Raw genomic sequence first — 15574 nt, 5'->3', positions numbered from 1 at the left:
TAATTTTATTTTTTAGTTTCATTAAATACTAATGCATCCTTGTTTTTTATGAGAAAGGTACCAGAATGGGAAGTATAAAAATACCCGGAAGTTGTGATTCTTGTGTAAAGTAAGAATGTGATGCTCTAGGAAAGCTTCAGTTACTACAGTAATATATTGATTTTATTAGTTCTGAAGTGTATCACCGGGCAAGGTAAGGTACTGTATAGCAGATGGTCTTCTCATAAGGGACATAACAAAACCAACTCAAAAATAATTAAATAGCGCAGTTTTCTCCAACCCCGGGGAACACGTAGCTGCTCAGTGCTGTGGTCAACCTGCAAACATAAATTTATGGTAAACCTAACAGTTGTCAGCCAGTTGATATGAAAATATGTGTGTATTTTCTCTTTTCTGGGTGTTACACAAAATAATGACAGTAAGTTGCACAGGAATGCATTTGCAAGTCCAATATTTATGCAGGCATCTTATCATATTTTAAGATCATATATTTAATATCTTGCATCAAAAAAATTCTTCTCTTCACAGAAGAAGAAAAGTTGGTTAAATAAATCATGCAGAACTGCAAATCTTCAAAAACTTGCTGGCTCAATAAAGTTTGCAAAAACACTGAACAGAAAAGGAAAGGTCCTTTAAATTTTCTTCATAAAATATATGAAAAATTCTATCTTTAAGGCTCATCAAGTGTTATGTTCCTACTTTGAAACCTTCTCCACAAGCCACACACTGCTTTTCCAGTAAATATTTGTCACATTTTCACACACAATCTATGGGCTACTTGTTACAAGAATCCTCATTCAGTAGCACTGAGCAGCATACCCATGTGCAGGTAACGTAAAGAAAAACTTTCACAAGACCCTCTTCTCCCTAACAACTACATGGCCTGTTATCTTCCACAGCTTGTGCCTGCTATCCCAGTATCTCCTTTCTCTACACTTGATTTTGTATCACTAAGTTATACACAGGAAAATACAGATTTATTTACTCCAGTAGACTCCTGTAACGTGAGGTCAGGTGTCGTGTATGAGCATACCAAGATGCATGGCTGTTCTTTCTCAGTTAACGCACTTCAATCCTTTCACATTCTTTGCTCTCACACAATTACATAATCCAATATATATTTGGAAAAGACCTTGAATTATGCGTGGAAAATACTTGCCTGAACACTTTATAGCTGAAGATAGTAATTTGGTACCTATTCAAAGCATTAAGCAGTTTTGCTCCTTCAGAAACACTATGGAACTTACACTACTCAAAATTGTTGTGGTGGGATTTTCTCCAACCTGACATTAGAGAGCTAATGAAAAATAGGAATAAGTAAGCCTTAAAATTTTATTTACCTGATTCTCTTGTACGAACACGGGTCCATATACTAGATACTGATCCTCCTTCATTTGAGGCAATCACCCTATAAAGGTATTCTTCAAAGAACATAGGGAAGGACAGAGGAAAAGAAAAAAACAAAACCACTGAACATGGTAATACATTAATACAGAACAAAATAAAAATTATGTATTTCATTTAACGAACCAATGTGTTACCTGTAAATGGTTGCAGACCACTCTCATAAACACTCTGCTCTTTTCCTCGGTATACTAGGATGGAGTCATTTCCCCTGCAGTTAACAGCACTGTCAGTTGATAGGCATCCGTCCAGATTGACTCTGACAGCACTGCTGGACACAGATGCCAAGTTAACGACAGCACCTCGTGTAAATTTAACATCCTTCATGCAACCACCGAAACCTAGCAAACAGTAAGGGATTAGTATCACAGAAAGAGCTTCAGTCATTAATTAAGAATCACTTTTGTTCCTTTCAATTCTATATTTTCAGCATTAAAGACTGTAATGTGAATATCTTAACTTCCAACATGATATTCAGTCCCCCCTTTCAAGATACTAAGCTGGTAAAAATTGCTGGTATTCGAGTGTTGAGCTCCTGCCTTACTGAACTATACTTTCATTGTTACCAATTCCATCCCACAAGGAAACAGCTTTCTGTTTTCTCTTCTGTCACTTCTCTCTTTAAAATTATTACTACAAAAGTGATTCTGAATTTGAAAATCAGCCTTCTGCTGCTTGGTAATATGGTGCTGATACACAATCTTCCTCAAACTGAGAAGAACATATAGATTAAATATATAATTAACTTCAGGAGATCACAGAGGTATATCAGTTTATCCTAATGGGGATATAACTGGTATGCTGTTTACAAACATACTCTAGAAACATAACCCCAAACTGTTCATTTATGTGAAAAAAACTAAGGAACCTCATTTTATATTTATTTCTGTATATACACGTATATACATGTCTGTGCGTGTGTGCAACATTCCTATCAACATTACAAATATGTTAAATTAGTTACTTGCAGTAAAAACACCAGTACAAAATTTCAGGATGCAGTTGTTCGTATTTCTAGATACTCCTTTGACTTAATTTACAAAGAAATTAATAAATTGTTACAAAATAGTTCTCAGATCTGAGTAAAGTACAGTGATTGGTGTTTACCGTAAAACCAAAGTAAACATTAGCCAAACTGAAGACTTCAGTTCATTGAAGAACTAACTTTGTAAATTAAAAATCAGCCTCTCACAGATCAGTGCTATTTTTTAGCTATGTGAAAACATCATATTCTTATCTTCTGTACTTTTACTGCCTTTATTACTACAATATGGCAGGTCAGAATAGTATTTGTACTCAGCCACCCGATCTGAGAATCTAATATCCATACGAAGTTCATGCAAAAAGAAAGGGGCGCTGAAGGTGGACACCCATTTTGACTCATCCTCTAAAACACCTTCTCTCCCCACAACACTAGGAATTTAGACAAACTGCTCCTTAAATGAATACATTCTAATTTAAGCTCAACTCCTACTCTACAGTGATATGCTTAGTTTCTTAGGCAGACTGTGCAGAGAAAGAATTAGTCCCAGTCCACACAGGCATCTTTTAATTGTTAGACAAAATGAACAGTTGTATAATTTGCCATGAAATGCATACTGTATAACCTATTTTAATACATTATTTTTAGTATCTTTTTAGCTGCATTTATCACTATTTTAAGATTTCTGACTGACATCAGCCAAGTAATATTGTTCACTGTCAAGCAGCTACAGAGTAAGTAATGACAGTCCAAATTCTCACAAACATTTCTGCCAGCTCCCCTCCACCTCAACCTCTCAGGAAGGCATGTGATGGGTCATGCAAAGGCCCACAGACTCTAGCTAAAATTTCTTAAAATAAAGTTGTAACTGACATGGAGGTGGGGTGGGAGAAGGATATTTATCCCTTATTTGCTGTGAGCAAAAAAATATTCCTTTACTCAAAATTACTACCAAGCAGCCATTAATTGAGAAAACCTTCTGTAAATATTTAGTAAACTCTGAAGGTCTCTGTATTCTATTATCACACCATTACATCATTATAGTCCTAAATAAAAGTATGTTTCAAAGCTGTAATGCCTAATCTTGCTCATCTAAATCTACATTTAGGAACACACAAGAATGTTTTTATTTTCAGATGCTCTGCATATAAATTTACAGTGGCCATCTTATTTTGCGGCATGCTGAGGAGGCTCGGTAAAAAAAGTAATGTTCATTGATCTGCCTTAATATACACTTTAGACATTCACTTTAGACCTCATTTTGTCCTAGATTTTTTGTTCACAGATCTCTCTGCTGCAGGAGTTGCGAATGCATCCACTCATAAGGCTATACCATCTGCTATGAGGCAACACTGGCAGGGTATGACTGGCTAGCTCTTTTGGGCCATAAATATTATGCAAACAGAACCTGGAGGAAGGTTAATATATGTGATACCTACAGCTGGAATAATACTCAAAGCAATATTTTTGAGCTATCTGTGAATGCCAGTGCATGGATTCAAGGTATTCTATAGCTGTGAAATCACTAGGCTTCAATGGAGCTCTGCAGAGTTTACTTGAATGCGCACATTCAATGTGAGCTCATGCATTCAAAGCCACTTAATAGATTCCGCACTAATCACTTACTGACTGCTACTTATTTGCCCACAGTAGCTGAAAAATACACCATGACTGATGAGTAGCTTCATAAGTAATGAAAAAACACACCCAAACTGTAAACAGAGCTAGTTCAATAGACACTTTTTGACTACATTTCATACAGCAGATCCCTTTGTGAAGACCATTAGTATCAGGCTGCAATTAATGCTTCTCTCTTCTCCCTAGAAATTTGACCTGTTCCAGAACAGAAGGGTCACAGTAATGGGTAAAAACATGACTGTCTCTCCTCCTCCTGATAGTACGGAAAACGTCATGGTAACATAGCCAAAATCCAAATTCAGGGGTTTATACTGAATTTTTCAGACGGGAATCGGTGTTGCCTGAAAAGGACTAATAAACTCTCAACAATTCTTCCATGTGGCAGCATCCAGCCTCATTTCAGTGATTTAAACTATGTTTACTGTCTTCCACTGGTTTTGTATTCCAGATCTGTAAGTGACACAAGTTGATCAAGTGAAACAAGTTTATCTGAACTGGCTTTCTCTGACAAAGATTTGAGATCTTCTGGTTGGGCATCTCAGATACACCATTTGCTACTCTCCAGTTCCTCTCCTATGAGTTAGATTGCTTCAGATATCACTGGGCTGGAAGAACTTTTATAGCTTTACAAAAGGATCAGGCCTAAGTAAAGCTAGATGGATAGGGGTAACTGGTAGTTAAAGCAACAATGGGTAGGAGGAAAAATTCGTGTTATATATTCATGAATTTACACTATCAGCAGCAGAATGTCCACCTTGTACATGACACCAGTTTTTAAAAAAACATATGTTCTTCTTGGTGTCACCTTACCTTGTTCTAACCCCAGTTCTTTATAAAAATTCTGAATCTCAGGTGGGATTCCTCCTATGTAGACAGGTGAGTTTACTTTCAGCTGCTGAACAAGGGGTTCGAGCGTTTGCTCTCTCAGTTCATTCATTCTTGCTGAAACTACGGAGCCCTCCTTGTTCACGGTGACTTTGTTCCACTTTCCATCACAGTAAGACAGTCCTAACCAGAGGTCCACTTGTGTAAAGACAGTGCCAGTTTTTAAAAAGATGTTTAATATTCCACTTTTCAGTTCAATCTATATATTTTAAAACAGAAAAAAGATTTTTGAAAAAGACATCACCTACACAGCAACAACAGACGGTTATTTAAAAAAAAAATAATTGAGGGAGTCAATGAACAAGATCAATGAACGATTTTTATCAATTTTTATCTTCAGGATAGCTGAAACTACAATAAAACTGTTTACACAAAACATGCTAAATACAGTATATCAGTTAATTCTGAATGTAGGAATATATATTCCGATTATTTGACAACTGACTTTGTCACTAATGTAACTAAGTAAAAAGAAAAGACAATGAACCAGGACTGTTTTGCTTTTTTTGAGAATAAGAAAACAGTATTTTATCTATCAATTCATTTTTCAGAAGAATGTAACAAGATAATAAGGAAATGAAATGTCAGACCTGATTAAGGTCTTTTTAATTGGCTGGTGAACTCAATTTCAAATTTTTCCAGCATACATTGATTCTGTATTTCATCTTTATTCTTCTAAATCTTGTAAGAAAATAATTGTTTTCGTATGTGCTTTTAGAGATTAATGTGCCAATTCTCTAATAGAAATATATTTTACTTAAATTTTCACTGCAGAAGTTTGCAAATGCTTTATTGCAAGACTCTTTAGCCTAACTGAATGGAACACAAGTGGGCGGAGACTGTAAATTGGCAGGTATAGAGCACTAAACACTTAGATGATGAACTTGTGGTTGAAAAATATGGATATGTTCACAAAAAGTAATTTCTGTTTCCGTGCCAAAATCTTATTAATTGAAATAAAAACTGCAGATTTAATATAAATACTTATCACCAGTAATGACAAGCTGGCATATTTAGATTACTGATAATATTAATATTGCAGTATTTGTAATTGGATTGTATTTCCTTAACAGGGACCCTAGCTGAAGAAATAACTCGGTACTTGAGATTTCACGGGCAATACAGGTCCTATTCCAGAGTACACACTGACTGCTTGCTCATAAGACAGAAGGATTTTGTTTATTTGTTTTTTTGGGACCATAACTTTTCATATTTCCATTAGTTCATAGCCCTTTGTAGCTAAGGACTCTACAATACAAGTGAAGGACAGATCATGGCATCAGTGCTGATGAGTAAGCTTGAAAAAGCAGTCCATGGGACAAATCACCGTTTTACTTCACTGATGAGAATTAATATGGAGCACATTGTGCTGGTGTGAAGAAAGTGTTTCAGCTGCATGACTATAGCAGTATGCCAGCAAATCTGCCAGACCTGGAAGCTGGAGAGAGGACATGATATTGACATAGGGTCACTACTCAGCACATCCCTCTTCCAATTTACTCATCTTGGCATAGTCTTAAAGCAGGCAGAGAATGATGCTTGTGCTTTTTGTGATGACCTGGACTGACATTTAGAATGCCCAAGTGCAGCTAGAGATAGAGAACCACTGTTCACTTTGAACTGTTCTGCATGATGAAGATAAAAGAGCAAAGTCCTGCATATGTCCAGCATTTACAGGTCCTTCTCTCTGGTACTGAGCATAGGTTCAGAAAAACAAGAGATAAAATTCTGGAGCCACTTTAAAAAAAGCGCTTGATTGTTGATCTGTCCTTGGAAAATATATTATGTCATTAAACCAAAAATGCACAAAGATTGTCTTATTCTTCTGCCAGACGTGCTAGTTACCATCTCTCAAAAGAACAAGACAATTTAACATCATTATAAGAGCATTATTTCATAGCTCTAAACCTGAGCAGGTTCACAGTTTAATGGTTAAAAGCATACTTGCTTTTTAGTATTTGAGGTACGCATATTAAGCATCACTGCAAAATTTTATTAATACTGTTGTCTATGCACACAATTCTTATTTTGATATACCTGAGCTTGCGAGGTTGGAATTAGGAAAGCCAAAGCTTAGCTTGAATCTGGGAGAGGACGTGAGGGGCAAGAAGAGCTTCTACAGGCACACAGGCAGGTTCAACAAGCAGGTGGTTACTAGTGGCATCTCTGAGAGATTGATACAGGGACCGATTCTGGTAAAAATTTTATTTAATGACCGGGGCAAAACAATGGAGTGGACTCTCAGCAAGTTTGCAGCTGACAGCAAAGGGGGCTGCCACTGGTGTTCTCGACATAGAAAGTAGCTTTGAAGAAAAGGACTGAGGGTCAAGATGGATTACAAATTGAACACTGGTCACCAATGTACCCTTGAAATGATGAAGATCAGCCATGCACTGGGCTGTATTAGAAATAAGGTAGGCAGTGGGTCGAAGGAGATGATTCTTCCCCTCTATACATCACATGTAAGACCACATCTGGACTATTGTATCCAGTTGTGGACACTCCAGTATAAGAAAGATATTGGCACACTAGAGTGAATTCAGTGGATGGGCACCAAGTTGGTCAGGGGTTGGAGTACCTAATGTATGAATTGCAGCTGAGAGAACGGGGTTTCTTCAGTCTTAAGACTAAACAGGAAGAGAACCTTAACTGTTCAACTACCTTATGGGAGGATATAGAGAACACAGACCCAGACTCTTCTCAGAGGTGTGTAGTGAAAGGATGAGAGGCAAAAGACAAATTGTAACAAAAGAAATCACAGTTAGATATCAGGATTTATTATTTTTTTTCCTGTAATGAGAATGGTCAAAGATTGGAATAGACTGTAGAATTTGAGCAGCTGTGGACTGTCCATCCATAGAGAGATGCACAATACTCAAACAGAAAATGCCTGGAGCAACCTTATCAAACTTAAGTTGGTCCTGCTTTTAGCAGAGATTTGGAATAAACTACTTCAAAAGGTGCCTTCAACCTGAATTATTTTGTGCTTCTGTATTTTCCTTGTCTGATGGGACCAGTCCCTATCTCACTCAATTTGCTTATAAACACATGATTCTGAAGGTGAAAGGAATATCCAGCCATAGCTCTGAGAAACAAAACTCAGATAGGATAGGGGCTGCATTGACACTTTGTTAAACCTTCCATCCAAAACAGTCTCAACCAATGTTGATCTCCAAGACTGATGATGGCTTCATCTCCCTTGAACTGGGAAGTCATCCTGAGATTCAGGGATATCAGCAGAGATAAGCAAGAGACTTGCTTGGTGTTCAAGGAACGTGTGTATGTGGCATTGTGGGACATGGTGGTGTTGGGTTGATGGTTGGACTTGATGATTTTACAGGTCTTTTCCAACCTTAGTGATTCTGTGATTCAAAGAACTTGGCAATGCCCTTTGAAAGAAAAAGTACGTGGTACTGATGTTGATCAGGTCTTTCCAGTTCAAAGTCAGTAAGGTTAAAGAGATGTTCTGTGCTGGTACCAGCCCTGTTCAGATCAGCCAACCAGAAGGCAGAGGCCCAAACACAGGCCCCTCAATAGTGCCCTCAGAATCAGTCAGACTTTAATGGAAAGTGAATAGGAATCTCTTCCTTACATCAGAGAGAGAAATCAGTGGTGAGCAATAGGTGTATTTCCTTCACGAGTCCCACATGAGTACCAGTCACTTCTTTGCTAATGAAAAGATTTCAACTTTGAGCCCCCAAAACACTTATTTAACACCCCTCCTTAGCTCCATCACAGGTAACACTTTCATCTTGGACACTGGTTATTTTACTTGATGCAGCTGCTTAAATGCAATTCTTTTGAAAGAGTTCCTGCAGGACTTCTTTCTTACTTTGTCGCTTTGCAGAAGCAAACCAGCTCTTGAATTCAACGTCAGCTTCATCAGCTACAATGTCTTGGGAGCTGGTGCCACTGTCACACATAAGATTTGCAATGCTTAGACTTCCACTGCTGTTGAAGTGGTCAGCATCAAAATCAGCAATGCAAACTCTACCAGCAGTCACAGTACTTTCTTTCAATCACAAACTCATGAGGAAACACATGCCAGAGTGAGAGCTAGTGATTTGTGCTAGTTTATCTGGTCACAGTTTGTTCATAATTCTTGTGCCTGGATCTAAAGAGAATCAGGTGGACCTCTCTAGCTTGAATAAATTCTCAGGGCATGGAAGCCATGGAAGAAGTGACCTTTACACAGAGCACCTTTCTAGGACATAATTTTGTCTTGGGCAGAAGACAAGACAGAGTCTTTGGCCGTTTAGTAGCAGGCCAGCCATGCATCTAGTTTAGACGTTCCAAAACTATAAAGCTAATAAGAGAGCTGTGACCTATGCAAAGGGAAGTGTCAGGGAATACCGTCTTACACTGGCACTCAGGATAAGTGGTATAGCTTCTAATCTGTTTTGCACTGCAAGTGTCTCCTGACTGAAGCTCCTAACAAAGACACTGTAGCTCATGCGAAACATACTACACACCTCATTTTCACTTTCTATTAACCTTTTTTTGTGAGCTCAAGTGTACGGAAAAACCTTCTGTCATCATTATGTATGTGCAGAAAAGAAAGTTGCAAGGGTTGGAAAAGCATGCATGTACTCATCCTCTCTAAAATTCCATATCTTAAGGCTACGGAGATGTTGAGGTCAAGAGTAAAGTGAGAAAAAAAATTTACTTGACTTAGGACAAATACTAAGAAAATTATCTAATCACAGTTTTCAGTGCTAAAAATAATGTAAATATAAAACTGCCAAAAATCTGGAAGCATGAGCAGAGAAGGAAGGTGTTTTGTCTAACTACTTTGTGGTTTTGACTGCACTTTCAATTTTGTAGAGTCTCCTTTTTCCTTTACAGTCAGAAGCTATTTTCTCATACTTGTTAGTCTTTCACAGAGCAAGAGAAAGGAAACAAGGATCACATACCACAAGAATCTCCAGAAGAACCTAAGCCTCATATTTGTCCCTGTGAATAGCGTTCACAGAAATAGTGCCCCTGTACTGTGAATAACACACATGCAAGTCTTTTTAGGGTGGGACAGTAGCGCGTGTATAGCATCTTATGCTATTAGCTCATGATCTTGGGGGCAAAACTAAGGTAGTAACATGTAATTAGCAAGATTTGTTATTGGAACTCATCATTTTCGGAATAAGGCTGCTTGAAAAAGAGGAAGCAATCAGGTCTAGCAGAATTCAAAATCCAGGAAAAAATGATCTGCTGGAAAAATCAGTAATATAAAAAGTAAATATAGAGCAAGTTATAGTTGACCTGAAAAGGAGAAAAATATATTTATACGTTTTAGGTCAGAAGTTTAAAAGAAAAGGCACATTAGATATAATGCCATGCAATAAAACAGGCTGTGACATGACAGCAATTAGCAAAACAGCTGCATAATAATAAATAAATAAATAAATGAAAGTCAATAAAAATGCAGAAAGGGCAGATTAGGTCATAAAGAGTAACAATACCCTCAAAAATCTCTAAATGTAAATGATTGCTTCTTGGACCAACTAAAAAGAGCTATTACTTTCAATGTAATACCTACAACTTGGTACAAGTAGTAACTATAGTTGACCCACTAAGTAATGGTGACCACAGTCTAATTACATTCAAAATCCTTGAGGGAAGAAAAGTATGAAAATCCAGAGCCATGTAACTAATAAAAATTTGAAAAGCTGCATCAAACACATTCAATGTTAAACAAAAACTTGGAAAATATGGAAGCATGATTACTTCTGAGCATAAACCAGTCTTATTTAACAGACACCAAAAAGAAAGTTCATAGCCATTATCTCACAAATTTGCCTAATACAGGATTTGTGCAGCTTCCTCTACAGTGTTGGGAAAACAGTGATAGGGATGAGATGGGATTAAGCTGGACCATTAATTTCTGCCTATATGACAATCCTTATGTTTCAAATAAAAACGAAGAAATCATATCGATTATAAAAAATATAGATAACTCAAAGAGAAAGCTTTGTAAGGATACCGGACAATTTCCGTCATGAACTTTTTGATTTACAATTTAATTGATTATGTTCTAGTATGAGAACTGGGAAATTGGGTAACTCTGTACTTTCCCAGGAATGAACCAAAAGCTTAATATACACCTTTTTTATTCTGTTTTCTAATTGCTTCTAATCCAGCAAAGAGAATAATTCTGCTTTTCATATACTGATATCTTTCTTATTTATGATATAAATAACACTTATTCTAAGCATTTGTTGGAGTCTTTTTGCTCCCCTTACACTTCGCTGAGCACAGCATTTCAAAACAAGTAAAACACAAAAATAACTTATTGTTTGAAATTTCTTTAAATGCTGGACATATCTTAGTAGACAAAACTCACAGGTCATATCTGAATATAGTTATTTGTATTTCTGAACTTACTGCAAGATAATCTGTGCCATCTTTATTGTAAACAAACAAAAGCAATCCATTCAGTTGATCTGTTCTAAATTTGAATGAGATCTCAAATTCCAGTCCACCACTGAAAAGATCTGAATGCAGTTCCAGGAACCCTTGAAAGAAAGTGAATACATGCATAAATTAAATCAAATATATAAATAAAAAGGTTGAAGAAACCAAAAGCAAAATTCTAGGTGCTACTTTCTCCTTGGACATGAAGAACTCAGAGGTTTCAAGGTTAAGGCTTACAACTTTATCACTCAGCTTTGTAAAGGACAGTTATCCATCATGTACTGCAACAAACCAAACTGGTGCAATGTCCTAAATTTTACTACCTGGCATTTTTTTTATATATTATAGGCATCTGTGTCTCTTCAAAAGTGAAACTTCACTTTTTACATGCATATCAAATCTGCATACAGTTACAGCCGCAGCACCTGTCTGTGAACGCAATTCCTCTTTCATGTGGTAGTCTTTTGTAAATCCAGAAACCAAATTTTAAATGATTCAAAAATAATCCTATATAAATAAAACTGCTTTGAAAAGCAGATGACTGCAATACTTTGGATATAATCAGCTTTTATATATCAAGAACATACTTGGCTAGTGCAACAGCACAGCAAACTACCTTTGCCAAGAAAATGTGCTCCTTCTGAGAGGACAATGGGACATCCTTCCCAAATATGATAGACATTGTTTTGCTCTTCAGCATCCTGCCAGTTCAAAGATTCCCACTTTTCGTAGGGAGTATGCATTTTTTTCAAAAATATGTCACTGAGACACCCCACGAATCCTTTCCGGACTACCATCTTCATCCCTGCAAAAAAGGAAAATAATTTTCTTAAGCCAATCACCTGCAACTAAACACAGGGTTTAATTTATATGTTTTATACACGCTCACCCTATTGTATATGTCCATGTATGCCTTGATAACCAGCCATCAGTCACTTCATAAAGCTGGTGTCTAAGCTAAATCCCGATTTCTGAATGGGTCTAGTCACTAAAGACAGCAGCTACTGCTACGTAGCTGGAAAATATTAAACTTTTTGTGACTTTGCATACAGGTACTTTCAAATCAACAGCGTAGATCTACTCCATGACGATTCCAAGGAAAGTTTTTGGGTTTACCCTCTTTTAAAAAAAACAGTAATTGTGAAAAAAGGCATGTATCTGCTGAATAGGAAGAAACAGTGTTGCAAAATCTAAGGCAGATGAATACACATTTAGAAGGAAGTTTTTCTTTCCTTGTTTGGATAAAAAATTAGCAATTCATGGCTGCTATCTCTTTTTCATTAGTGGGGACAAAAATATAAAGCAGGTTTTACAGATGGTGTTCTCTTGAATTGCATTTATAGGCAACCTCATTTTGATTATTTAGCTGAGGTTGTTGAGGGAGGCATCCTGGATTACTTTATGAACCAAAGTTTTAGAAGAACATGTGCACGTATTTCTGGTTTTAGTCAAGTGACACAAAGAAGGATAGAGGAAGTTGTACTCTAGCGTACCTCACATCAAGTTGCCAACTAGATTGCACGTCCTTATCAGTGGTGGGAGTACAAACTTAATACAAACAATCTGGCTTTCAGGTTAGTATGAAAACAACAAAAGCCTGGAGAACAATTGATTGTATACTGGTTTTGTACACAGTGATCTCTCTGTTATCTACTGGCAGAATATACACTTAGTATATACACCAGGTTTTATATATAAAGACATATGTTTTTTGATTCTTCTGGAAGCCAGCTACAATCCAGCTCCACATAGATACAGCTGTAGAATACAGATGTATTCATACACGACGGAGTTCAATGTAACAATCCCTGAAGGATCCCAACTCACACCAAAAAAGCCAGCATGTTGTATCCCTGCATCTGGGTGGGATGCATAGCCCTGTGCTTAAGCTAATAAAATTCATTTGTATGTGTACTTTAGAAAAGAATTTGGGAATCTAAAATGTGAAACGTACCCATAAATTTCACATGCATACCAGTTCTGTGTATAAAATTTATTAAAATATACACAGATGTCATACACTGGTTTACTGCTGATGAAATCCACTATATAGATATTTCAATCTATCCCAAAAGATAAAATTTGAGAAACTGTACAGATTTATTTTTGATTAAAACAATTATGCAAATAATTATACAAAGTACTGTCCTTGTGTTTCTGACACAATGTCAATACAGCCTACAGTACTGCAAAGGCAGTTAACTAAGTGCCACTGTATAGGAATTGTCATATTATACAGACCACAATCATACTCACCTACATCCTTTCTTACAATAGTATAACCCTGTGGAAGTCCTCCAATAAAAACTCCCGTGTTCTCTCCAATAATGGTACTGCCACTAGTTGCTAAGGAAGAACCTAAACAAAATAGGTCATTATTCTTGTGCTCAATGCTTTCAACAGATTTTCTACTCAATAACAGAATATTGACATTTGAGAAAAGAGACTAGTGTAACACAATATCCTAATACTTGCCCATACATGTCCTGGAAATACTTACAACTCTATTTTACAAAAGAACATTAACACAATCATAAAGTCACAAGCACAAAAAGACAAACTCCTCACATTTAGTATTAAATTACCAAAGACTCACAGGGGACAGATACCTCAGATGCACGGACAAAATAGCAGTGACTTTGTCAGAAAATTGAGTGAATTTTTTGCTGTGTGGGTGAAGACAGGCAGTGGAAAAGTAAACAAGTGAGCAACACCCTGAGTAATACCAAAATAATAAAGCAAAATGAAAGTGGATTGATTACCTGTGTACTGCCCATCCACTGTGATGTTTCCCAGTGCTTGAATTCTTGTAGCAATTATTTGGTGCCAACTGTTATCGTTGTACTCTTTTCCACCATCATTAGTTGGAGTGACTACTACCGCAGATCCCTTTTTATTAACAGAAGAATCTGATTTAGAATATTATGAAGGTAAGATTTAGAATTATACCTTACTCTTTATACCACTCCATGGTATATAACATCTAAAAATCAAGACAAAAGTTCTCTGTTTAACTTCTTTGGAATACTGAATGATGTTTAGGACTGATTTCCTCACTAAATTAACCTTCTCAAATAATAAATGAGGGATCAAGGATCCAGTTCAGTTTCTATTAAAAATAGAAAACCCTGTGTAGTTCCCATGATAAAGATGAGGATGAGGCACAAATTACTGAGGGTCATGTCACTCAGCTTTTTTAATTTTTTATTTATTTTTTAATGAAGTCTCTATTTAACTACTTCATGGATTGCTGTGGTTGTAAAGTTTGATGGCCATGATTCAATGTGGCATCCACAGAAAGCAACTGCATATTAGGATTGTTGACTGCAGCGCCTGTCTACAGGAAGGGACCCAAAAAGGAGAGTTATTTGTAGGACAGTATGAAGATGCATGTTATTAACCTCGTATCAAAAGGACTTGAATTTTTGGGTGAGAGAATACAATACATTTATGAAGGAAAAGGTCATACCAAGATATTCAGGATAAAAAGAAAAAAAGAAAGTAGTTATCAAGGATGTTTTTACCATAAAAAAGATGCTTGTAAAAATGTTTTTAAATTTAACTAGAATTTTTACCTGGTTTTATTAAAACAAAAAATATAATTATATGAGGGGGTGAATTTAGAGACAACCATGACAAAACGCAGAGAAATCTTTTCTGAATTGCTGAGTAAGAGGAATATAACAGATGCTGTTGCCAAACCAAATCTCAAGACTGTAAACAACCAAACAAAATACCCCACAAATTCATATAATGATGCAATAAAAATAAAATTAACGTATTTCAAGAATTTTCCTGAGATTTATATCCAAATAGTGTTCTAACTTCCCAAAAATCCCCATAATATTGTCCCAGGTCCTTATACCATAGTTGAACCATGTGCGAACTCAAAGTTATTCTGTTGAATTCTCAAAATAGAATTGTCCTACGTAGCAGGCAACTGCTGAATGGAAAAACATTTCTTTGCTTAGGCACTACATAATGTTAAAGAATCACGTCCTCTGCAGTTACTTTATGGCTTAAGACCGGCTCCAAAAAAACAATTTCCAAAAAAATATGTAAAAGAAAAATAAAAGATTCCTTATAATTTGGGAGTCTAGCTTGTCACTTTGCAGTAGCAAACCAGACAGTTCCGAATTATTTTTTCCCAGATCTTCAAGTACTATTTCTGTCTCAGGGACCTTAGAGTTATGCATCTGAAGAAAACCTGTTGATAAAAACAACAACCTACTGTGATTAATAATAAAAAGGTGTTGT

At 36.4% G+C, this 15574-nt stretch overlaps 1 protein-coding gene across 1 annotated transcript in view; it reads right to left on the bottom strand.

The window, feature by feature from the left end:
* Nucleotides 1-15574, bottom strand: part of USH2A (usherin) — a 388501-nt gene that overhangs the window by 229281 nt on the left and 143646 nt on the right. Inside the window, exons 22-29 of the mRNA XM_059835821.1 lie at nucleotides 14080-14206; nucleotides 13574-13675; nucleotides 12750-12755; nucleotides 11934-12107; nucleotides 11288-11418; nucleotides 4835-5108; nucleotides 1542-1745; nucleotides 1341-1421 (exon numbers count right to left, since the gene is read on the bottom strand). Coding sequence (XP_059691804.1) covers nucleotides 1341-1421; nucleotides 1542-1745; nucleotides 4835-5108; nucleotides 11288-11418; nucleotides 11934-12107; nucleotides 12750-12755; nucleotides 13574-13675; nucleotides 14080-14206 — 1099 coding nt within the window. The remainder of the gene's footprint in view (nucleotides 1-1340; nucleotides 1422-1541; nucleotides 1746-4834; nucleotides 5109-11287; nucleotides 11419-11933; nucleotides 12108-12749; nucleotides 12756-13573; nucleotides 13676-14079; nucleotides 14207-15574) is intronic.

This window comes from Gavia stellata, chromosome 2 (assembly GCF_030936135.1).
Source record: "Gavia stellata isolate bGavSte3 chromosome 2, bGavSte3.hap2, whole genome shotgun sequence".
Lineage (NCBI taxonomy): Eukaryota > Metazoa > Chordata > Aves > Gaviiformes > Gaviidae > Gavia > Gavia stellata.
Note: the sequence above shows the minus strand (reverse complement) of the source record. Positions and strands in the feature narration are given on the sequence as shown.